The 24717-nt window shown below is 36.1% G+C and overlaps 1 protein-coding gene across 3 annotated transcripts in view; it reads right to left on the bottom strand.

Moving 5' to 3' along the window:
• LOC116717697 (collagen alpha-1(XIV) chain-like) overlaps window positions 1–24717 on the bottom strand; it is a 125847-nt gene that overhangs the window by 43746 nt on the left and 57384 nt on the right. For all 3 annotated transcript variants that reach the window (XM_032559246.1, XM_032559248.1, XM_032559247.1), the window contains 12 exons: window positions 24243–24375; window positions 22143–22265; window positions 21339–21488; window positions 17119–17235; window positions 14814–14960; window positions 13457–13531; window positions 10327–10466; window positions 8070–8193; window positions 1572–1715; window positions 797–961; window positions 636–674; window positions 329–467 (listed from right to left, as the gene is read on the bottom strand). In XM_032559246.1, coding sequence (XP_032415137.1) covers window positions 329–467; window positions 636–674; window positions 797–961; window positions 1572–1715; window positions 8070–8193; window positions 10327–10466; window positions 13457–13531; window positions 14814–14960; window positions 17119–17235; window positions 21339–21488; window positions 22143–22265; window positions 24243–24375 — 1496 coding nt within the window. The remainder of the gene's footprint in view (window positions 1–328; window positions 468–635; window positions 675–796; window positions 962–1571; window positions 1716–8069; window positions 8194–10326; window positions 10467–13456; window positions 13532–14813; window positions 14961–17118; window positions 17236–21338; window positions 21489–22142; window positions 22266–24242; window positions 24376–24717) is intronic.

The following is a 24717-nucleotide window of genomic DNA, read 5'->3' as shown; positions in this document are numbered from 1 at the left end:
ATGCTGCCAACAATGTGGGCATGACGGGTTTTTTTTGTGTTAGAATTACATTTATCTGCAGCTTAAAATTTAACTTTGGTTTCATAAGACCATAAAATACTATCTCACACCATATAAAAAGATCTTACACTGTTTTGAAAGACACTGTATCTTAAAAAAAAAATAGCATTTTCCCCAAGAGCAACCTTAACCAATATTAGCTTTAGCTTTAAAGTGGCTAGAAAATATTTGGGCAGACTAAAAAGCGCCATATTTTAGTCTTCATTTGCTCTACCATGTGTTACACAGAGTGCATTTGATATCTCGGGGGGGACATGCTTTTGCTCACTTGGTGGGCTGTAACACCAGGGCGTCGCGGTGTAACCTGTAGCAGGGGAAGCTGTTAAACGAACCAGGCTCCAGAGAAACTCCAGGTAGGGTGCTGTACTCCTTCTCCACCAGGCCAAACTTCTCCATCATTTTGAAACCTGAAGCAGAATCATGAAAATCACAGTTAGTTTTTCTCAGTGAGATTATTACCTACATAATTATCAACTGTCTCGTCTGCGCCATCATTATCACCGTTTGCTTAATGGGGAATGAACCTTTGTCAGTCTATGCGTCGTGTGTGTTGCTCATTTGATCAAATCTCTTACCTGCCAGTGTGTTGCCGCTCATCAGAACAGATGGACAAGCTGAAAAACAAAGAGTTTATGACCATCATCAGCCAGCATTTAAATAAACTCTAGACAATACCAATTTCCCTGAAGATTCATGGATTTGGTTGGTGTTTAAAACATAAGCTGGTGTTACTCACTGGCAGTGGCTGCCTCACAGACGAAGGTAATAAGCTGCTCCTCTATTTTCTTCACAGCATCCAGATCATCCACGAAAAAGACGTGTCTGTCGCTGGGCTTGCTGGCAATATTCACCAGTTCTCCATAGTCTGCATCCGCAAAGCCGATTGCAAAGATGATGTAGCCTAAAAGTGGCATAAAACAGAAAGTCTTCTGACAATTTTGGAGTAAATGGAAATAAAAGATTAAAAAGAAAGTACAAATTCACAGTTACTAAACAGACTTAAACTAAATATCACTGATAGTTTAAGAAGCATAATGAAACAGAGTTAAACAGGAAGTTTGTTCGATATTAATGATTAATAGACATGTTAGAGTGTGGTTCTGGTTCGATTCCCGGCCCGGGGTCTTTCTGCATGGAGTTTGCATGTTCTGCCTGTGCATGCGTGGGTTCTCTCTGGGTACTCCGGCTTCCTCCCACAGTCCAAAAACATGGCTGTCAGGTTAATTGATCTCTCTAAATTCTCCCTAGGTCTGAGTGTGTGTGTGCATGGTTGTTTGTCCTGTATGTCTCTGTGTTGCCCTGCGACAGACTGGCGACCTGTCCAGGGTGAACCCCGCCTCTCACCCGGAACGGGCACCAGCAACCCTCCTGACCCCACTAAGGACAAGAGTGTTAGAAAGTGGATGTATGGATGGATGTTAGAGTGCACCTCCACAAATGTGCTAAGCTCAGGTGTGACATCATTCCTGTTGTAATCAACCATTTTACTCTTGATAAATCGAAGCACTCACCCTCCATCTGCATCTCCTTTGACACTTTGTTGACATCATCCTGCGAACGTCCATCGGTCAGAACAACCAGGACCTTGGGAACACCCCTCCTGGCTCCGGCCTCCGGTGTGAAGATGGATTCCTTCACATGCTTGATGGCTCGACCTGAGAAGGAAACAAAAGACAAATAAAACATTCAGATTTAAATGTGTTTTTTTGTTTAAATGAATGCTTTGCCTGCCTTACAGTAAGTAAATGCACTCAAATTAAAAGTTATATAATTTTCTAGACATTTCAGAGTGAGATTATGCTGCTGCAATAACAGATCATATTCGAAAGCGTTGTACACATCTCTACAAGGAAGACAACTAAGTGTGGAAGACACTGTAATTGAATCAGGAGGAAAATCCTTGTTGTTTTAACTCTGAGGATTTTGGTTCAACCAGACTAGTCCAATCCTAAGACTTTAAAACAAGCAGATTCTCTGTAGTCCTTTTTAGGTTTACTGTGACAACACCCCAGCCTTTTCTAGTTAATCTCTGATTCACAGCTCTCTCTGTGCATCATACTGTATAACCTGGATATTAAAGGCGTTTTCCTCACTCTGCTGATTATGTTCCTCTTTTAATGAGTTGCTGACACTCCCTTCATCAGAACCAGCCCCCTCACATAATTGCATCTTTTAAATCAAACCCACCATGAAAGTCCATACATGAGTGCATCACCACAGTTGGCTTACTTTAATAAATCCATGTTATGGCTTTGATGTCTTTATAACCTCCTCAGACAGCAGAACCTTTTTCAGTGACGTTGTTTTCAGAATCAATTCAAGGGGAAGTGTCTGAAAACATTTTAAAAATATAAGCCAACAAACTACTATATAACGGTGTAGTCTCTAATCTAAAAAAAAAAATTACTCTATTACGTAAAAGATAAACAATTTTTCTTGAAGAAAAAAACGGTTAAAAAATTTGCCTGTTCTATAATAGATGTAAATCCGTATTTACATTTCTATATTATTACCTGACAAAATGCCTATGATATCAAGATTTGTTCTGTTATGATAGTTTACACCATCACTTTAACAAAAATATTACATGTACCAAGTAAATACTGATGCTACTTCACACAGGATCAAAAAGGGACAGCATAAAGTGAATGTTAGGGAAACTACAAAGATGGCTCCTCATATTCCTCCACTATAATTAATTCATCAATTCAATCAGGCACATTTCCGAGCGTAGCAATTATTACACAGAAATGAGTTAAAGCTTTTTATAATCAACCTTACAAGAAAACGTCAGAGAACTGATGACCTAAGCACTGAGAATTGAGACTAACACAAACATGTCGTGTTGTATGCTTTAACGTCAAGCCAGAATATTACACAAAGTTCGCACATCTTGAGGTCCAATCACCTGGTAATGAACCTAATCGTTCAATATGAAATGTCTAGACGGCTTTAAAAGGTTTCCAGACCCACCCCTGATAAAGACCATCTCTGTGAACACACCACAGCAAATTTTATAAATCTTACACGTGGGAGGGCTTTCAACTCACCACAGCACAGCAGTGGACAGGGTACCAGTTTTAATAATGTGCAGAAATGAAGTATTTCACCTGACAGCTCACTGTTTGCCCCATGAAGGGAACTAAAAGTAATTGATTATACTAAACAGTAAGTGAGAAGTGTAATCTTCTCACACAGGCAGTTTTTTAATTTTAGTGCCAATTTAGTACATCATTATTTACATAATCAGTTTAAATGGGGTTATTGTTAATCATCCTGCAAGAGACATTTATGTGTTTGAGTTGTAGGGATCAGATGATAATGAACTCCAATTGTTGCAGAAATTTAATAAACAACCATAAACTGATTAATAGTATGCAGCACATATATTACTGTCCCTGAACTTCAAGCAAAACTTTCAGACTATATCACAACTTTCTCTCTCCACTTCCACAAGAAGCTGTCTGTGATGACAAATGACAATGCTGTCAGCCTGTAAAACGTTGTGATGTCAGACATCTGTGAGCGGTACATCTGTTTCTACACACTGATCGTGACAGGCATGTCTAGAAATGCAGCAGCTAGCGAGGCATGAAGAGACACAGAAGACAACACAGGGAGGAGGGCAGCTATCAGATGGAGCAGGGGGCCGGGCGATGGAGGCTGATGGGGAGGGTTCAGACGGAAAAGACCAGAACAGAGAAAGAGAGGATGAGGAAGTATCTAAATGAACACTTTTCAAGGTAGTTTGTCTTCAGATGTTGCTTATCAAAATGCAGTCATTTTCTACAGAAAAACAAAATTTTTTGGTGTCTCTCAGATTTGTATCTGCTGCCAAAGAGAGATACCATTACAAAATGCACAAAAAATCTGACAATTTAGTTTATTTTATCAAAGAAAAACTGAATAGAGAATCTAAAGTCATGTACTCTGATCTTCATACACTCATTTAAAAGACCAAACAATAACTATCCAAAAAGTTAATGTATACTTTTTAAAATACATATACATAAAAATAACCATTGATCCTGCTGCAGTAGAAGTTGTTTTATTTTTGACATGCTGGGTGAAAAATTATGACCCGGTGTGTTGGGTCAAAAACCAGCAGAAATCATAAGATGGTAAAATATAGCTGCATTAAATGTAATGCCAGTGAGTCAAGTTTAGTTAAGATTGTATTTCACATTAGATAAGAGTTTGTTCCCTTATTAGCTACAATTTAATTTCAGCAGGTTTGAAAAGCTCAACAACTAAAGACCTTTCGTCTTTTAGTCTGTCTTAGATAGACAAAGTTAGCGAAGAATAACTTTTGTGTCACTGCCAAATATTGAACTATTACAGTACAGACTCTTTAGGCTACATTTTATGACATTGGTAATGTGATCTTCAATATGTTGGAGCAAAAAAAAAGAAAAGGATTCTACAGCTCAAATAAACATACCAGTCCAGTTCAACCAGAACACTGCTGCCCACATTCTCACTAAAACCAGAAAGATGGAGCACATCACCCGACTGATTTAATTAGAGTCAAACCTACTAATTATTACGAGAGTCGGAGCTCAACACTCTGGAATAAGCTTCCTGCTCAGTGTAAGACTGCCCCTACCTTGAGGCTATTTAAAACAAGGTTAAAAACCTTTTTATTTGCAGTTGCCTATTCGTAAATTTTTTTAATTCTATTGACTCATTACATTTTAATATTTACTCTATTTTTAATCTGCTTGATTTTTTCTCCTTTCTTTTTATCTATGTATGTTGTTTTGAACTTTTTTTTTGTACAAGCACTTTTAAATGTCTCTGGCTAAAAGGTGCTATATAAATAAAGTTGTCTTGCCCAAAGTCCTTCCACTGACTCCCAGGCAATAGACTTTAACATACTGCTGTTAATTTATAAATCCCAGAATGACTTAGCACCAAAATACATTGAATAATATTGTCATTGGATCAACCATGGGGGCCACTCAGGTCTTCTGGTTCTGGTCTGATCTACATCCCACATAATCAGAGACAAATGTTCAGAACCAGCATTCAGTTTTTATGCACAATAAATCTGGAATAAACTTCTAGAAAACTGCAAAACAGATCAAACACTGAGTTCCTTTAAATCTAGGCTAAAAACCCATTTCTTTAGAGTTGCCTTTTATTAATAAGTGGCCATTGATTATATCTACTCTTGACAGCAACTTTTCACAACTTTTGTATAGTTTGCTTATTGTCTTACATTTGTATCATGTGAAGGACTTTGAACTGCCTTTTTTTCTGAAATGTGCTATACAAATAGACTTGACAGAAAGATGGAAGGGGCTAAATAGAGCAATTCCAGATCCATAAAAATTTAGATGCTTCAAAAGACTTGAGTCAGGGACTGAGGTTCGCCTTCAGGGCAACAACACTCGCACAGCGACAATGCAGTGCGACTTTCTAAAAATGCGTAATCAAAATTCAGAACTAAATCTAGCACAATCTATGGGAAGACTTGAAAATGTATGTTAGCAGATGTTTTTCATCCAATCTGACAGAGCTTTAGAAAATATTAAACAAAACTGGACAAAAATATCTCTATAAAAGTCTTTATATGTGTGAACCTTACCAGTAAAAATTCACAAGCCTGTTATATAAAATTGCAAAGGAACACACTGAGGTTTCTGGTCGTAATGTGACAAAATGTGATGAAAGGGAAAGAATCATTTGCAAATCTGTGCAAACCCTTATTAATTTAAGCACAAACAAACAGCAATTTTCAGATTTCAAGCTTAGACTAACCAGCAGTGTTATGAATGTCATTTTCACATTACTTTGAATCCCTGCATCTTCTTGCAGTTAACTCTAAAGCATTTGAAATTTTTATTCAAACAGCTCTGCTTTATGATTTAGTGACAATAAAACAAAAACTTCAGAGAGGTAAATTTAAAAAGCTGAAGGATAAAAATTTAGTTTCTATAACTTTCAGCTTTTGTAATGCTCAAAAACAAAGAGAAAGAAAGATTGATTTTGTGTCTTTGAGCATTAGCCAAACCTCGGCTGATTCTCTTTTACCCCTCTGTGGTCTGAAGATGAAATATCATGGTTCATTTTCTTCTTTGCCGTACTCCGCATACATTTGGTTTGGATACTGTCCTGTCAGCTAAAGTACTTGCTCCATTTCCGTCTTTTAAGCTGTAAGCAAATGGAGAAAGAATTTGCAGAGCTGAAGACAAAATATTGAAGTAAATGTCCTTTTGCAGAATGTTTTTATTAATTTGTTTTGGTCTACGTCCTCTATTTTGTATTTGTTTACTTCTGTAGTTACAGTACTTTTATTATGTGATATATGTATATGTTATGTATTTTCATTTGTTTATGTTGAATGTGTTGACCCCAGGAAGTGTAGATGCAGGGAACTGCAACTAATGGGGATCCAAATAAAAGAAAAAGAAAAATGATAAGAAGGAAGAAAACAAATCAAGAGAGGCAGATGAAGATGGAAGCATGTAAAGGGAAAAAAATATTACCTATATATTGCAGAGGCCTTGAACATGTAGGTACTGTATTTTCAAGGACGGAAAAAGATGTTGAGCACAAATTTCAGACATCAGCTGAATGAAAGTGCTTTTAACAACCAGGATTGCTAATAAAAGCAGAAACCAGCTGAATTATTGACAACCATCTCACATGTCCTGGTACAGAAGAAATATCCGCCCCAATTTTACAGGCGTGATCATCATGCATCCTGACCGGGAATTAATATATTTTCCCCCTGCAGTAAGTAGCATGGCTGTAGAGTGAAGTCATTTAGTTGGATGGATTTTACATGCTTTTTGGAAGCAGTGTGGTTAAAACAAAAGAGAGAAAAAAAATCAGGATTAACAGCTCAGAGCTGCCAGAATCTAATAAACAGACAATAAAATAGTGATATATGTAATAATTAAAATAGAAGTGTAGCAAATGTGTCATAAAAAACATTTTGCAGTTTTATTATTATGTCAGTGTATTAAATGCACTAATTATATGGTGCAAATATATATTTATTTTAGTATTTCTTTTATTATTTCATATTTCCTATGCAACAGTATATCATGACATAATAAACTGTCACTATGGCTTGGTAAGTGGAGCATAAATGCTCATTGGTGAACATGGATAGCATCTCCACAGCAAACCAATCAGATCATCCCATCGAGTATGATACGAAAGGCTGACAAAATAAATAAATTCACAATATGCTGCAACACAGGAGTCTAACAATGATTCCATAAAACATAAAAACATGTTTTATTTAATTTTATTTTTACATTCAATTAAATATTGAACATATTGTCATGACATACATTTCAGAGTTTTTTTAAACATGTATATTGATTGTGCTTTCGGTTCTGTTTAAATGATCACATACTTAAATAAGTTTTTTAAACTTTGTGTATTAATTTATGCCATTTTTATTTAACCTTGCCATCATTTCATTAAAAATACCACCAAAAACTAAAATGAATTTAGTTGTGGGTCAGGGTGCAAGATGGAAACATAATGGAGAGCTGCTTGAAGAAATAGACATTTTCCAAAGCATGCAAATTTTACAACATTTCAGGTTTTTCATATGAAGCTTGATTGTCTTGAGGAAATATTCCTTCCTGACTCCAGATAAAAGAAATCCAGTAGCTGTTTCTATAGTGTGTCGTTACACACTAGAACCAGCTACTGGTTGGAGTGTAAATGGATCCTTCCCACTGGTCCAGAAAGTATGAAAACATTCACTTGGAGGAGTAAAGTTAGTTTTAAGACATTGTGGGAATATTGTGATTTCAGCTCCAACTTCCAACATCAATATTTTAGGACTACCTGAGGACTCCAAGTTCTCCCAATGTAAATATTTTTTTTACTAGGGGAAACTACTATCTACAAAAATTTTATCGGACTGTTTTCACAAATCAGAGGTAAATTTAGACTAATGTAGGACAAACTGCAAGTTTGCTTTGGTGCTCTCCTTTGAAAGTGAGAGCATCACCACAGTAATCTTGACAACTTCTCCTAACCTGTCTTGGTGTTCCCGCCCTTGTATCTGATCTTCTGAATGGCTTCCAGCAGCGCTTCCTTGTTACCGTGGGAACTCAGCAGAAATTCTGTCCGCGCGTCGTCGCTGAACTGAGCGACAGCCACCTGCACAGAAACGGAGACAGCGAATAAGTTCTCAGAGTAGAGAAAAAATATTGCTCTCAGCTTCTAATTTCTATCTGTCTGCACCTAGAGAAATAATTCTCACAGAAAATAACATTCTGCCCCATCAATTCACATCAACACCAAACACATTATCACTTGAAAATAGTTCCAACTTTAGTCTGTGCAGGTTTGGTTCAGCAAACTTTGAAACAAGCAAAAATTCTTATAGTCGTAATATAGCGATTTAACATCCACTTCAGTTTTATCTGCTGTATTTGCATTTACTTTGGATATGCCAGATGACATTAAACACTTGGTTTGTTTTCCTAAGTCATTTTTAAGACTGGAGGTCCAGCTTGTGACAGAACAATGAACCCAAGCATCCAGCCAGAGCTACAGAACAATGGGATGGTTTAGATCAGAACATGGCAGATGTGGAAACCTGGCAGGGACTTACGCTGAAATGTAAAGCACTGAACCAAGACTCCCTGATATAAAAGTCTGCTGTATAGATTGTTATTACAAAAAAAAAAAAAAAAAAATTATACATTATTCTACTTCTCAGCTATTCACAACTTTGTGTTGGTCTAACAAAAAAAAAGAAAACACACCAACATTTCTGATGCAACATGACAACATGTAGAAGAGTCCAGCTGGGTGTGAATAGTTTTAAAAGACGCATTTGTTCAGATATCTAATACTGATATATAATCAATCTAATAGGCTTTTATTAGAGTGATGGACCCCATCATCCATCCACACCAGTAATGGTGCTACTGGTGGCTCTTGTCTCATTACATTTATGGGCCCACTGCCTCTTTACAGGGCAGCCAACTTTCTCACATTACAGCCAGTGGCTTGCTGTCAGTATCCCACTGCTCGGCGGTTTTGGGGAACAGCAAAGGCAGCAAACTGTTTAACAGCAGACATTACACAAATGAAACAAAAAGGTTTAGCAAGCACCTATATAGTGTGACAAATGAAGCAGCTGAAGTCTGCTGACATCATGGAGGCCACGGAGGAAAGAGGCCAAAATAAATCAGTTTTACACTGGAAGGAGTTAAAGCCTGGCATTGCTATTGATCAGCCTAATGGTAAAACTGTGGCAGGATGAGTCAGAGAAATGCCTCCTTCCCTGCTCGAACCACTTGATGCTTATTCCAGCTTTTAATTCATGCATATTTAACTTATTAAAACCACCATTTATGCACAAGAAGTAATGTTTCCTGGCAAAGAACACAGTGGCAGAAAATGAGCAATGAATGCAGCTCAGCAACTTGTAGGTCGCTCCAGAAAGTAAAGATTGACTCACTAGGGGAATAAAGTTCCTTCTCACGTTCCTAAACTTTTAAGTAGATAAAGGGCTGCAGACAAGCAGGTTTCTCAGGGGAGTAACAAATGAAAATTGGGTAAAGAACAGCTTCCATGCCATGTAGACTCATGCCAGAATTAGCACTTTCCCAATAAAACAAAGGTCTAAAAGCTCAAACGTAAAAAGCAAAACAAAAAGAAGAAAAGAATAACGTTTAATGATCTAATAGCCAGTTTATGAGGAAATGTTCATTTCATGTTCAAATACAGAAATTCCACCACAATAGAACAATTACCTCAAGCCATTTAATGATTTGGAGGGCTTAACAATCTACATGGAAAACTTCTAAATTGCTGCAAACTTGTTTTTGCAGAGTTAACATACTCTGAAAGATGAGCTTCGCTCCCTAATTTTGTTGTCACAATATAAAATCCCTGGTTCTTTTCGAGCATCTGCTTTACATTAAATGTTGGAAAGAAATAGTTTTGGAGGGAAAACTGCGACTCATAAAACAATTTATCAAATTATTCAAAATTTTAATGTAAATAATAAGTGCTGGGACTGCAATTCTGTACCATCCTTTATTACATCCTTCAACCTTCTCTACTCATGTCTGAGCCGTCTCTCTATTTATACTCATATCTGCAGTAGTCCAGCCCACTTTGGTCATTCTCAAAAAAAGTCAGGACATCTTGAGCTTTCCCACCTTTGAATATTTTTTGAATATGTCAAATGTCTGAATATTTAAATATTTCACTATTTGACTTGTATGAGCATCACACACACAAAAAAAATAAAAATCCAAAGCATTAGTGACAAACCTGGGTGCCATCTGGTCCAATCAGATCCAGTGAACCCATAGTGCTGTAGAGAAAACGTGTGATCTTCATGAAGTTGTCGTCTCCAATGGACCAAGAGCCGTCAACCAAAAACGCCAGGTCAGCCTTGGCTTCCTTGCACACTAGACAGATAAGACAGTCATGCAGAAAGACTTAGTCAGCCCCCCAATTCATACCTGGATTTAAAAAAAAAAAATCACACAGAAGCCAGATAAGGACAAAGCAAATGCAGAATTTCAACAGGTTGTCTAATTATTAAGACTGATTAAATATTCAAAGTAAGAATCGTGGCAAATATATCTATAAGAAAGGGGTCAATATGCAAGAATCAGGCCATGAGAGCAATGCACACACTGTTAAGTTCAAAAGACGGATTAACAATGTGCACTCACTTCGAAACTCACAGAAATGCCCTTTTTTAATGGGTTTATGTATTTCATGTCTTCTTTTGTTAGCAGCTCAGTCGTGTTCGTGGCCCCACAGCGACTTTACTCTCTGCTTTTATTCTTCTCAGGTTTCTCAACGACTCCCAGAAGCCATATTGCAGCAGCTGTAAAGTTGTTTAGGGGTTTTAAAGGCTTTTCATACTCAAAGTCACAAAATTCCAAGCAGTGTTTATGATCCTGCCGGCCTCCATAAATTTCAGGGAAAGCATGAAAAATGGCTGCAATTCTGAAGCAGCAGAAGAGGATGGAACTGAGGAGCTATGATGGTTTTTACTGACACTTCTCTATGCAGTCGCTCTCTCCTGCCATTTTCTTCAGCAATTTAAATAATTTTCCTACTTTTTTCAAGAACACCATATTTTTCTACTCTCTCATCCTCCTTTCACTCAGTTTCTTTGTTTCAGTTTTCTGCAGAGCAATTTTTGTGTTTATTTTGTTCTACCCTTCACTTTTGTCCAGTTTCTTCCCTCTGTTGCTTTTGTTGTCCTCACACTCTTTCTCGCTTTCCTTCTTTTTCCATCTTGCTTGGAGTACAGGTTGCATGCTGTTTCACATGGAGGCACATGTCTGACAAAGGTCAGAAACTTAAGCAGAAATGCTTAAAGATGGGCTCAGCAGGCGTATCGGTTCATGTCTGAGGGATTGGTGTTGTAGGGTGACCTTTTAAAAGAGGAGGCGGAAAAAGATCTTATGGGTGGGAGTTTGAACCTTTTTTCTTGTCCTTGATTTCCATTTTAACTATTAAATCAATCAGTTATGATCAGCTATGATTTGTGCTATAGTTTACTTAATTTACAGTATTATACATCAAGTTACAGTTACTTTAATGAGGTAGAAATAAATTGCTTCTGTTTGTAGCTTCTTCCTGTTTTCATTCAACGATTAGGATTCAGGGGTCACCCACAAATGATGTAAGGCTTTGTGTTTAGCAGTTGCTTTTTGACTTCGGCACGCACATTTGAAAGTAATAAAAATGTAAGACTATTGTTAGACTGAAGCCAGTGGTTGAGAGGCTCTGCTTTTTTCCCCATTGTGACTCAAGTAGCGTTAGTTCAGAAATGACAACATCACGGAAACAGAAACATGTGAAATCAATTATTGCAGAGTGAAGCAAACACACACACAAACAGGACTCAAATAAACCAGAGTTATAATGAGAAACAAAACATATCCTGCTTTTACCAGTCAGCAAAGTGTTTTGTTCATCAATGACTTATTTGGTAATGCCTCTTTTGATGTTAATTTGATTTTGGATTTATCTTTGATCATTTTCTCAACTCAAACACTTTAACTTGGGTCACTTCAACTTTGACAGGTTTTAGTTTATTCAATCATGGCCACTCTGAGGCGAGGCAACAACTGAGGCAAGAAAATATGCTAAAACCTCTACTGTAGTCTCCATTTATATGGAAAAATCGTGACATAAAATAAATAATTTTTGATCTTGGCTCCTTAATACTCATTAAGAAATACCAACTTTTAGGCTTTTGTTTCCCTGTTAAAGATCTATAGAACGTTTTTAGACAGATTTACAGTAAGCATAATCTCACACTGAAAACTTTGAAGCCATTCTTTAATACTAATCTTTGGAGATTTTTAAACTTCTGTAACCGTCCTCCTTATGTGCAGTAAATGAGATGAACTTGAGTCCTCACTCAGCCTTGTTTATCTAAAAATCTTTATTTCTCTAACTATAGATACAAGTGAATCAGAGTTATAAAGATAAAGATGCATCTGCTTTATGTGCATGCTTTTCCTTTCTTCCTATTTTGAAAAGCACAAAGTAAAAATGACCATTGTGTCAAGTTATATGGGAGATAATTGGAGGAGGTTGTCAGCTGTAAATACTGTGTGTATATGTTAACAACAGAAAGGACTGGAGCACCAACACCAAAGTTGTGTGCAAGAAGGGAATAAGTAGACTATTTTCTGAAGAAACTAAGAATCTATCAAGATGTCTCCTGGAGATCTTCTCATGGTCGGTCCCTGCAGGTGCACTATCCTCTGCTGTATAGTGCTGTTTGAGTGCTAGGGATGTCTCCAGGCTCAATAAACATTTTAAAGAAGCAGGTAAACTCATTGACCAGAGCTCAGATATGTTAGGATCAGAGAGGGACAGAAACTGCCTCCCTACCCTCGTCCCTCTTGATGACCCTTTGGAGAGACAGCAGAGCTTTTTCGCCTCAGAAAAGGAACAGAAAACCATCAATTTCATTTGACATCTCACAATATAGCAGCTCTCATCTGTCTAACAGATGACCTTCCGCTGCACTTCACCTCTACACATACCGGGAAATTATATATATAAATCACTAGAATATTTTGTCTTTAATTAATCTGTAAATCACTCAGCCATGCACTAAGCCTCGTACATACTGTTGTCATCTGCTCTGCTGTCCAAAATGGTTTCATTCCTTTGATCACTGCCATTGTGAATTATTTGGCTGCCAAGACAAAGTAAAGCAGCTTCAGTACATAAACTCTATAGAAATTGTTTGATGATTTTATGGAAAAAGATGATTCTTTTTCACATTATATTTTTTTCACAGTTTAGTAAATGTTCCCAAATTATAAGCTAGATATTTCTGAATTACTCAGAAATTATACTATTCTACCTGTTCACGAAGAACAGATACACTGTTCTTCATGTTGTGGTTAAAGTTTACCTTCTTTAGCAGGCGGGATGGTGGGAGTGGGCTCTGTGCTGGGAGGTTCAGTCGGAACTGGAGTCGGCTCTGAAACTACATTTGAATAACCACACAGAAAAAGAAAAGAACATACAACAATGTAATAAAGTAATGCCATGACAAAATTTATTTGCCAACTACAAACATCAACAGCTTGCTTGTGTCAGTAGTGGTGGTCCGGGGGAGTTGGGGAGGATGCAATGCATGGGACGCTCTTTAAAATCAAATGGCTATTCTAGAGAATCAAGGAACCGTGTTCAGGTCATAGAAAGGCATGTAGAGTCATTAAATTCATTCAAGACATAAATGTAAACCCCAATAACTAACTAAATACACACATTTATAAAATTAAAAATAAAATAAAAAGCTGCGCCCCCTCTAATATTTTTACTGCACTCCCAGAAAAGTTTCATAGTGGTGGTCAAGTCTGGCCACCACTATAAAACTTTTCTGGGAGTACCACTGGTTTGTGCACTTAAATATCAAACTAGTAATGGCACAAGACGTAAGGAGCCAATTTTATCAAAAGCTATCCAGTTATTTAACCTTAAACAATAAAATTATGGGCATTCCAGAAATAACACACAAAAATTGAAAGTTCATAGAGTAGCCATCTGTCTCATTTCTCTTAATTTAACCAGACAACTTCTTAATTAGACTACATTTAATCAATGTAGTCCATTCATTAGCAACATAAAATAGTCAATAAATAAACAAAATTCTGCACAGCAAAATAATCCTCATAATTTCATGGTTAGCTGCATGCATTCAGAATGATCTATAGTAACTTTACTTTTTATCCCATTGGACAAGAGCTGGCTAAAGCTAATACAATAGATTGAAATCCTAAAGGATTTCAAGTTAACTTACTTTGGATTCTAATACGAATTTTCTAACAGCACCTTTTACTGAAGAAGAGATGAGAACTTTTCAATTCCTGCTGAAACCACACCCTTAAACTAGCTGCTAAATTAAATCACCGGCTGTCTTCTCTATTAAGGTGTTTGTGTGGTTGAGTGCGTGTTAGTCAGTGTGCATGTGATTGTGTCCCTCTATTCATGTAAGGTGAGCGCTCTTTGTCCATGGAGATGTGAGATTCAGCTCAATTCATCAGCTGAGCAATGAACTGCAACACTAGAAGCTATCTTCTCAGAGAGAGGTAGACATGATGGACTAAAAGAAAACTTTAGCAAGTAGAACATATTGCAGAGCTGAGATAAATGCATGACAGAGAGGAGCTACAGGGATGTTGGGGAAAACGAGAGCGAGTCAAGGTTGATGAATAGGTTTGAAAACATTTTTTTCTTCTTCTGAGGATAAAAGTATGCATACGTACGTGTCATGTCAGTAATGGATACAGACGGTCCTTCCATTTCTTGCATTTGTGTATAAATACTGATCTGGTACTGGCTACTGGGAGTGAGGTCATAGAAACAGTGGCGCGAAGCTGAACCTCCCAGGTTTAGTTCTTGTCTCTGACCATCTGCGAGAAATTAAAAAAAGCCAAATAAATAACACAAAACTCAGATCAAAATATTTTTTCTCAAAAAATATTTTTCTGAATCTTTTTCTGCATTATGTCTAAACCAGGGAAGCAAAAGCTTTTTAGGTAAACCAAAATCAAATAAAACCAGAAGTGCTGCTATAGTTATGCTAATTACGCTAATTACTCAAATAAAGCACTATGGACAATTTAAAATGGAAACCACATAATTCTTTTGTCTTTGAATTAAAATAGTAAAATTCTGTTTCACACACCCACGCCCACACTCCCACACAGCTGTGAGATATTGCCTCTCCTGCTAAAATAAGTGCAGCATGACAGCAAACGACAAGGAACCTTGGACATATTTTGAACATTGTTCTTAAACCTTTTTATGTCATATTTAAAGAGAATCTGTATAAGCGAAGATCTCATTATTGGAAATAAACTAACAAATTCTGACTGGTGCATCGCTACATATACCAGTGCATTTTATTTTCTTTTATTGCTTGTTAGTGCTTTATAATAAAAGTTGCATAAAACCCTCTAATGTTAAAGTAAAAACCAATTTCTACAAAATAATAACAAAAATGTTTAACATAAAATAAGTGATTGCTTAAATATTCCAACCCTCCAAGTTAGTATTTAGTAAATGCACCTTTGAATGGAATCTCAGCACAGAGTCGATGTGAGTCTCAATCAAGGTGCACATCTGGACACTGAAATTTTACTCTATTCTTCAAGTCAAGTTTATTTGTATAACATATTTCATCAACAAATAAACTTTGCATTTTGTCAAATGCCATTTTCAAAATCCTCAAGCAGGTAGACATAAAATATGCTGGTCAATGTCTTACTTGTTATGAGTCAAAGGCAACTTTAAGCAGGTGAATCTTTAGCCTCGACTTAGAGGAACTGAGCGTTTCGGTTCTAAATCTAAATCAATCAGATTATGTTTTTTTATATGTTTTCTTTCTGGCATTTAGAAAATATAAATAATTTTGGTAATTCTAACTGACCTAAAACAAGAAATGTTTGTTCTGATTTAACTTCAGATAGTGACAAAAAAAATGCATATGACTTTTTATTGAGTGCATGTAAACATCTGGTTTAAACTGTAGTGCAGAGTAACGATTGACATTTGTAAGTTTCAATGGTTTAATTCTGTTTCCTACTGTATCTCATGTTGGAGAGTAATCAATAGGGAAACAATCTGAGAGATAAAAGGAAATAACTGCAAATTATTTTTCACACTTTTACAATTTTGAAGTTGTTTAAGTAGCCAGTTGGCTCTGTGATCTTAAAGTAAACTCCGCCTCACCCAGGCATGTAACACATAACTACCCTCTGTTTTTAATACATAACAATGATCCAATAGACACTATCCTAAGTGAGATGCTACTCAGAGGTATCCACAGCTGCTATTGCGCTAAATAAGTTTACAGAAGGGGTTTTTGGCACAAGAAAGTCATAAAAAACTGTGCGTCACGAAGCACAACTCTGGTCAGTGGCAGAAAATAAATAGGACTGTAAAATGGCGCGCATGGTCATTAAAATGCTTGTGTAATTATTTGTCATGCAAATAAAATGCACAAATGAGAGCACCATTATCTGTGTAGAAACGAACACTTCATTAACGAAGACAGTGTTTGTATAGTGCTACTCCAGAGGGTGTTTTTTTGCACAGATGTTGGTTTTTCATAGAGCATATCACCGTTTGAGACAAAGTTGGCTCACATAAAACGTTTAATGAAAATTTAGTTATGGTTGAAAGAAGATGTTTACATACACTCTATAAAAAGAAACTGTTTTTCCCCTCACTGTCCGACATTAAATCAGAATAAACATTTTTGTGTTTGAGCAATAATGTTGTTCAACCCTTAGTTAACACCACCTTTCTGTCTAGATGAATGGGACAAAATTCCAGTAAATAATTTGGTATCTGTATATAATTTGATGGAGTATCATATACCTACACAGCAGTAAGTTAGCACACAGTGGTGTGAAATTAGATAATACAAGAATGTGTTAGGATACTTCAGTTTTTACATTAAATGAAATAAATCTGTCTTTTAGACTCCGTTTCCAAGAGGAAAATCGAGAGATTTTTCAAAACGTTACGTAAACAGACAAAGCATCCACCAGTAAATATACTTACTGAGTACAGACTGTATGGAGACCCGGTAAGATGTGGCGTGCAGAAGAGGCTGCCACTGAACACACATGCTGTTGGAGCGCACCTGGTAGGTTGACAAGCCAGAAACACCAAGGAACACTGGAGTGAGACACAGAGAGATTGATTCAACATGTGGCTTTAAACAAACTGGGGCTGATTATGAGAAATAGCTTCTGTCTGTATTATCACAGAAAAGCAACAAATACACGCTTACAAGATGATGATGATGAATTTGATGAATTAACCAATAACATGTTTGCATTGTAGTCAGGGGACATGCAAGGCATTTGAATGAGGCATTTTCCAGTTTTTACTTGATACAATATTTCCAGATTTCATTCCCTTTCCTGAGATTAAATCCTTCTAATATGACCCAATGAAGGTTTGAAAACAGTTCAAATTGGAGTTTGGAAAACTGAGATTTTGCCATAAAAATTTGTTTAAATCCTGTGAACACATTTTTTCTACCAACACAATCAATCAGGAGAGATTCAGGGAGATGAATCCAAACTGAGCAATGACTGTATTTATAACAGCCAGTGATCATTTGCATTGAAAAACAAATTACAATTCTAACTGTGATAATTTCATTATGCAAGAACAACTTTTATATCTCTTCTCCATCAGTGCAGCTCTATCATCTGCTCTCCTCCAATGATCCTTCAGCCTGCTTCCTCTGAGCTAATCACCTCAAAGGTATGGAGTCAGACATTTATTTCAAGAATAAAATGGAAAAAACATTTGATAGACTGCATATAATGTGCATCCAGAATATTTGATTCGAGGGATGTTTGAATCAGATACAGATGTTTGGCTTATAGTTCAATAATGGAACAAAAAAAAGATGCATTTTTTTTGCTTCTTTTGTTTTTTGCAGATTGTGTTATTTTTTAAACAACTCCCTTCATGTTTCAAATAGAGATTTTTTGCTGTCGCTACATGTTTGACTCAATGCAATCTGCTGGGTTTCCTTAGAAACTTTCCAAACTGCTTTGAACGATTAGCTCATTCTACTGTTTGATAACTAGGATCAATCGGGATGCATGTGACTGAATGGAAATTATATTTTTAAAGACAATGTTTGTTGTGAAATGGTGCTATATAAATAAACTGAATTAAATTATTTTTTGTGTGATCCACAAAAGTGTGAAAGCTGTAAACTGACATAAAATTCAGGTAGACAGAGTTAGAAACAATAAAAAAAAGAAAGGTAGTTGGGCCTTAGATGTTTTGCTGCAAAATATCATGGTTGCATGCTGGACACTGCAAAGTATGCTACTTAAACAGCAGGAACTTGTTTTTCTCTTGAATTACAGCGTGCTATTATAAAGCAAGTCTCCAAGGAGTCACTTGCTTACTTTCCTTCTTATTAGTTGAATATGCTGAGAATATAAAATGGATATATACAGGGAAGCAGGTGCTTTATGTTAAATACTACTGAATAATGTATGTGACACACAGTTGCTGTTTTAAATAAGATGCAGAGACACAAAAGTGTACTATTACACCCAGTTTACTTAAAACATATGATGGCATTATATGCTATTTATTTCATACTTACTAAAAATTGGAGTTTGTTTTTAATTTAATAGACAACGATGACTTCTATTCATGTTTCAAAGTAGGCTTAATATTGTGTGTTGTGTAGTCTTTTCTTTGAAAGGTCCATGTTGACATAAAACAGATGTCATTGGCATAAAAGCTCAAGTTTTGTCCCATCAGTCTACATTGTAATCAACTTTGGGGATTGTCGATATGCTTTTTGGCTCAAAATGCATCAAAACCTCCTGAGGTTGCAGCTCGTCTAGCATCCAAGAAGTGAGAGGTTCGCTGTTGTCTCACGATCTGGCGGACCGCTTTTATAGGAGATATGGTTCTCAAAATCTGTTGGAGTTTAGTCCAACAGCACACATCTCATCTTAGCTCTTTATTAGCATTTATTTCCCCTCTTTTTCCATTTCTCCTTGGATTCTCCTGATGCTCTTCATGTGTCTGTTGTTCTGTTTTCTCAAACCTTTTGGTTCATTCTGTGTTCTTGTAATAAACCTCTGTTAAGTCTAATATGGTACCTAGCTAATGTTTGTTGTTGGGTCCATAAGAAAACACAATGAGACACTTACAACCTTCAACATGAATATCTATAATATTCTTTCTGAGCACTTGAGACAGTCCACACCTTTTCCTTTGTGTAATCTGTTTAATGTACTCAACAATACACTATTTTAGAAACCATCTGTAAAATAAATGACCAAACTTGTTTTCCCATACTAAGGCCTTATATCCATTTGACTAAGTAACTTTAAAGGAGAGATAAAGCATATTGTCAGTATATGTGTTTGGACAGATTAGTGACCATGAATACACGATATTAAATCTACTTTGCATACAAACTTAGAAATGCTAATGGTTAAGCCAAATAAAATCATTAAGGTATGTCTACACATTAAAACTGCATAACTAATGATAGATGTGAGTGTCTGAAATTGCCCTGTAGGAGAAATAAGAAATTTGACTTTGTTACATTTGTTGTTCAAGCTGTGATATAAAACAGGGAACTTAACTTTTCTTTCTTTCTCTTAAGAAACTCTGTGAGAAAATAATAAAAGAAAAACTTAACCTCGATTTGTCGAGTACCACAATGCTTGTTTGGTTTCAAATGCATTGCTATGACTGTAAAAGCTCCAGCGTCTCAATTAATTAGTTTTTGATTTTGCATGTTGTGTATGATTTATTTGGAGCACACATGCCTATCGGCTTTCAAGATTACATTGCAGTAAGAGAACCCAGGGGAACATTCTTAAAACATCCATATTACTAGCATGCAAAGAGAATAATAAATTAGTTCCTCCATTGAGGAGTGAACAGGAACAAATCATGCTAATAGTTGTGTAACATAAGCAAATCTGATGCATCCGACAATACAGCAGGGCAGAGGATTGATTGCAATCAACAGATTATAAGTATTTAGTCTTGCGTTGCCAGCAACAAATTACACTGCGGTGTAAACGCTGATAAATGCATGAGAAAAAGGACAAAGACTTAAATTTCATTTAAAAACCAAGAGAGTAAAGCAATTGACACTAAAACATAGACATGCTAAACCAGTGGCATAAATGTAATTAGTTTTACACCAAGAAGTTGTCATAATTGAAGATGACAGACGAGTGTACTGTAAGGCAATGCATCTAACTTTCTATCTAATATCTCTGTTAGTCTTCTCATTTCTACATCTCTTTGTTTTAGATGAGAGAAATAAAAGCCTCTTTGCTGGGTTTTACTCCAGCCACTGATTTCAAATCTATATGCAGAAAGGATTGTTCTCACTTTCTGAATGGGAAATATTAATATCCTTCTGCTTTTCAGCCTGTTTGCTAAGGTCTCAATGGAAATTAGTTTGCATGGAATAAGCAGGCAATTAATATGCATGTTACACATTTGTGCTTTTCTAAAATGGCATTCCTTTTTCTGCAACCAGGGTCTCTGTCTCTGTAATGGTCCCAGTGTCTTTTCATAATAAAACGGAACTAAAAAAAACAAAAGAAAAAAAATCAGCTGGTGACTTTTTAGTGATGCAACCTATTTTTTTTATTTTTTTTATTTTAACAACTAAAACTAACAGGTTTATAAAAAGTTGTTCCAATAATTAGATCCTGTTTCAAAGGATATTAATGGCCGTCATAATAACTTATACAACTTGAAGTTTTCATATTGTTTAAATCCTAATATCTTATTCCATGAGATATTACAACCACAAACATGTTCGAAGAACATTTGTGTGATAGACCAACAGATAGACCAACACTGAAAAGGAAATGACAAGTGCTTTTCAAATGTTTTAATGTTCAATGTTTTTCACAACTGCTCTATTTATGCTTAAGCATCAGTCTAAATATTAACATAGTAAAAAAATATATTCCTTTAAATCTTAAAGTTGTACATTTTACCCAGGTGTGTTTTGGTCTGCACTTAATATTTCATATTCATTTAAATAAACAATTTGACTATACTTAATTTCCACCATCAGCATGTTCACACTGAATTTTAAAATGAATTATTCTTTTTTTTTTTTTTTGCAATAATATGTAACCTGACAATTTTTCGTCTGCTAAATGGGAAACTCTTCTTATTTAACAGAAGGGAATAATTCCACAAGAATTCAATAAAATATGAATTCTTGTGGTATTATTATGTCAAATGCTTACATGTCTTCGCATTAATGAGCTGTGGTTCACTTGGTCCTCCTGGGTAGAAAGCCGTCACTTGGACACTGTAATCTGTCCCGCTTAAAAGATTCAGGAGGAGAATTGAGTTCACATCTTCGTCTACTGTCGTCTCCAAAACTGGACTTTGAACTACAAAAAGGAAAAAACAAAACAAAACATGTATAAAAACACAGAAAAAAGCAGAGTGGGCCAGAACTTTTAGTTTGATCTGCAAAAATAATGTAGGAACATGTAAACACTACTTTTGAAAAACAGAAAGAGAAATTTCTAAACCTACTGAGTAACAGATGTCACAGATTCCTGGATGAGCTTTTTTAAAAAATGTATAAAACTAAGTAATTCAAGTTATTATGCTAACACACCATCCAATGGAATAATCCTCATAAAATACAGATTGAGTTGTGTCTGTGCCAACATACACCAAAAGTCTCTTCCAGTCTAGCTGTGTATATGTGTGAAATTGAAGGTCTGTGTGGGACTTTTCTTTTTCTTGAACATTCCTAAAAATAATATCAATGCAGCACGTTTGCCTGTACCTGCTCCTCGGAGGTAAAATAATTGCTTTTAGGTGATTGAAAACAGTTGGAAACTATAAAATACTGGATCCATGGCTTGGTGAAGTAATTAGCAGCAGACGCAGAACAGAACAGCTAAAATGGTCATTTAATGACGTCTCAATGAAAGAGTGGAGAGGATGCACATATTTTTGTGCTACAATGCTGGTTTTTTTAAGCTTTAAACTGTCTGCTTTGGATCTCAGTCTGTGTGTGTGTGTGTGTGTACCATGAATGGGCCGGTAGACAATCCTGTAACCTTCTGTCGGAGACTGAGGCAGATCCCAGGAGACCCTGAAGCGGTTGTACGACTCCTCTGACACACGTAGATTTTCAGGAGACAAGAGAGGCACTACCAAAGCAACAAAAACAAAAAGGCGAACTTGACTTGAATGCTGCAGAGAAGGTCTGCATGTTTTCTGATTGCACACGGTATGATTTGATTCTGAATTTTATTGCTTAAACAACCACTACAATTCAAGTCTCACTGAGTCTTATAGAGAGCAAATAACTTCATGCATCCAGTATGGCCAGTTTGTTCATTTGTTCAAGAAATAAACAAAAATCTCTTGACCTTTTTACAGATTTTACAGAGCACATCCATAAAGAAGTTATTCATTTATAGCATCAGCACAGGACTATTTGCAAAAAAATTGAAAAGCTGAACAGTTTAACTTTTCTAGAAGCTGTATGGAGACTGGTTAAGAATGCCAGGGGAAGAACTGGCTAAGCTTTGGTTCTAACATGAATCATTTTCTTCCCGATGCAAACGAAAAATAATTGCAAGGTTGTAAAACTCTTTAGCTCTTGATTTATGGGGGCTTTAACCCTCAAACTCTCTAAGTACTTTCACAGTATATGTCTTTGTTGTAATTTATGACTATAGTCTGGGACAATGGCAGTTTAATTTGACTGATGATTATTTATGGCATTCTAATCTTAAAATATGACATGTTTAATCTGACGTGTTATTTTGCTGCATAACAAAGAGACAATCTGTGCTACTCAAAAAAAAAGGTTGAACAATGGTAAAGAGAATCAATTGGACTAATTTAATCATTTCACTATTTAAGGAGCTGCTGGAACAACGAGGAGTTCTTATTAAGACAATTAGGAAAGCATCAGTATTTCTCATCACCTTAATTCATATTCTCCATCCGGCACATGAATTAACATAAATTGTACGAAGTGCAAATTAGCATTCTGCTTAGAGCAAATAAATTCTTCATTATCTTTCAGCCTATTTTCCTAAACTGAAACCTGCATATTTCATTCACAGAAAACAAGGAAACCTTGAAATAACCTCACAGGTTAATAATTCATAACTTGCATGAATATTAAACTAGTGGCAATGAAATATGAAATTATTACTCCTGGAGAATTTTGGCTGAGTTGTTTTACTTTCCAACAACAAAAAAAGTAATTTATTCCAAAAACTATAAATTGACAGAAAATGTAGTGACAAAAAGAGAGCGGCAAGCAGCAACAGCAGAAAGTGCAACAAAGCTCCTAGAATTTCATTTTATTAATTTTATCTCCTGAAGAATCTAATATTAATAAAAAGTTAAAGAAAAAAGCAAAGAAAATGTCAAGGTAAAATACATAATATAAGAAATATGGTGTGTATAACATATCAGGATTGTAGTTATGAAAGTGCAAATACAAAATTCATAAACAGTTTTACCCATAAGAACATCTTGTCACATGAAATGGATGCATCATCAAACTGCTTTTCATCAATGATGCGGCATCTCAGATCAGAAGCCGCACAGTTTTCATTACCTCTATGGTTAATGCAGAGATGTGGATTGAAATTTTAGAGACTTGTCTTGTAATCATAAAGGTGGGGCCATTTTGAAGGATGACGCTGCCACAGAGCAAACAGTAAAACATTTCTTCTGGAAAGGTAGATCGATTCACAGAAAGGTCCAGCAGCAGTCTTGATCTTGACTAAATTGAACATTTATAATGGATATGAAAGAAAGTACATAATAAAGCTCCAATCTGCAAAACTCAATTACTACAGGGTAAGAAAACCAACCTAGTTGAAATTTTTTAATTTTTTTTTTTTATGTGAAGTCCAGCTCTTTAAGTTAAGCAGTCAAACATAAAAGCCACAACATGAGCTTCGTTTCTGGCTTCACAGATATTATTTATGCATTTGTGCTTCCATAATTTATAGTTTCTTTTCATCAAATCTAAAACAAGTCCTGATAATTTAACATAGAATCCTCTGCTTCTTTAAAATGAGACGACATCATTCAAGCGCTGTGATGCCATGTTTTGGTGAGACGGGGTGTGTTTGTGTTTTCAGGATATTTAGGCTTACATGTAGAACCCAAAGCAGAAGCACTGATGCCATCTTGTCCATCAAGGTACACTGGTGTGACCGTCACTTTGTACTGCGTGTCTGGTAGTAGAGAGTGGAGCAACGCACTTTTCTGTCCGCCACCAACGGATATCTAGATACAAAAAAAAAAAAGATATAAGGTGTTATTTGGAGTTATGCAGATCCACATTGTGCCTGGTTTTACTCCTGAATTGCAGATTGGAGAGACGATTGAGGTGGAAAAAAAACTTATCAAGTTCTTTAGAAAATCTACAAATGGATGTGTCTCAAGTGGGTGTAGTATAATGCTACCATTAGAGTATGGACAAATTAAACGGTATTTTTTGTAAAAATTAGACAGCATGAGATACATTTTAACTGTCTTTGTCTTTGTAGATGTTACAGCCAACCCAGAGTTTCTGTTAATCCTGCTGCGGTCTTAAGAGACAGAGTCATTTGGACCTCACAAGATTTT

Source organism: Xiphophorus hellerii, chromosome 3, assembly GCF_003331165.1.
Source record: "Xiphophorus hellerii strain 12219 chromosome 3, Xiphophorus_hellerii-4.1, whole genome shotgun sequence".
NCBI classification, from domain to species: Eukaryota; Metazoa; Chordata; class Actinopteri; order Cyprinodontiformes; family Poeciliidae; genus Xiphophorus; species Xiphophorus hellerii.
Note: the sequence above shows the minus strand (reverse complement) of the source record. Positions and strands in the feature narration are given on the sequence as shown.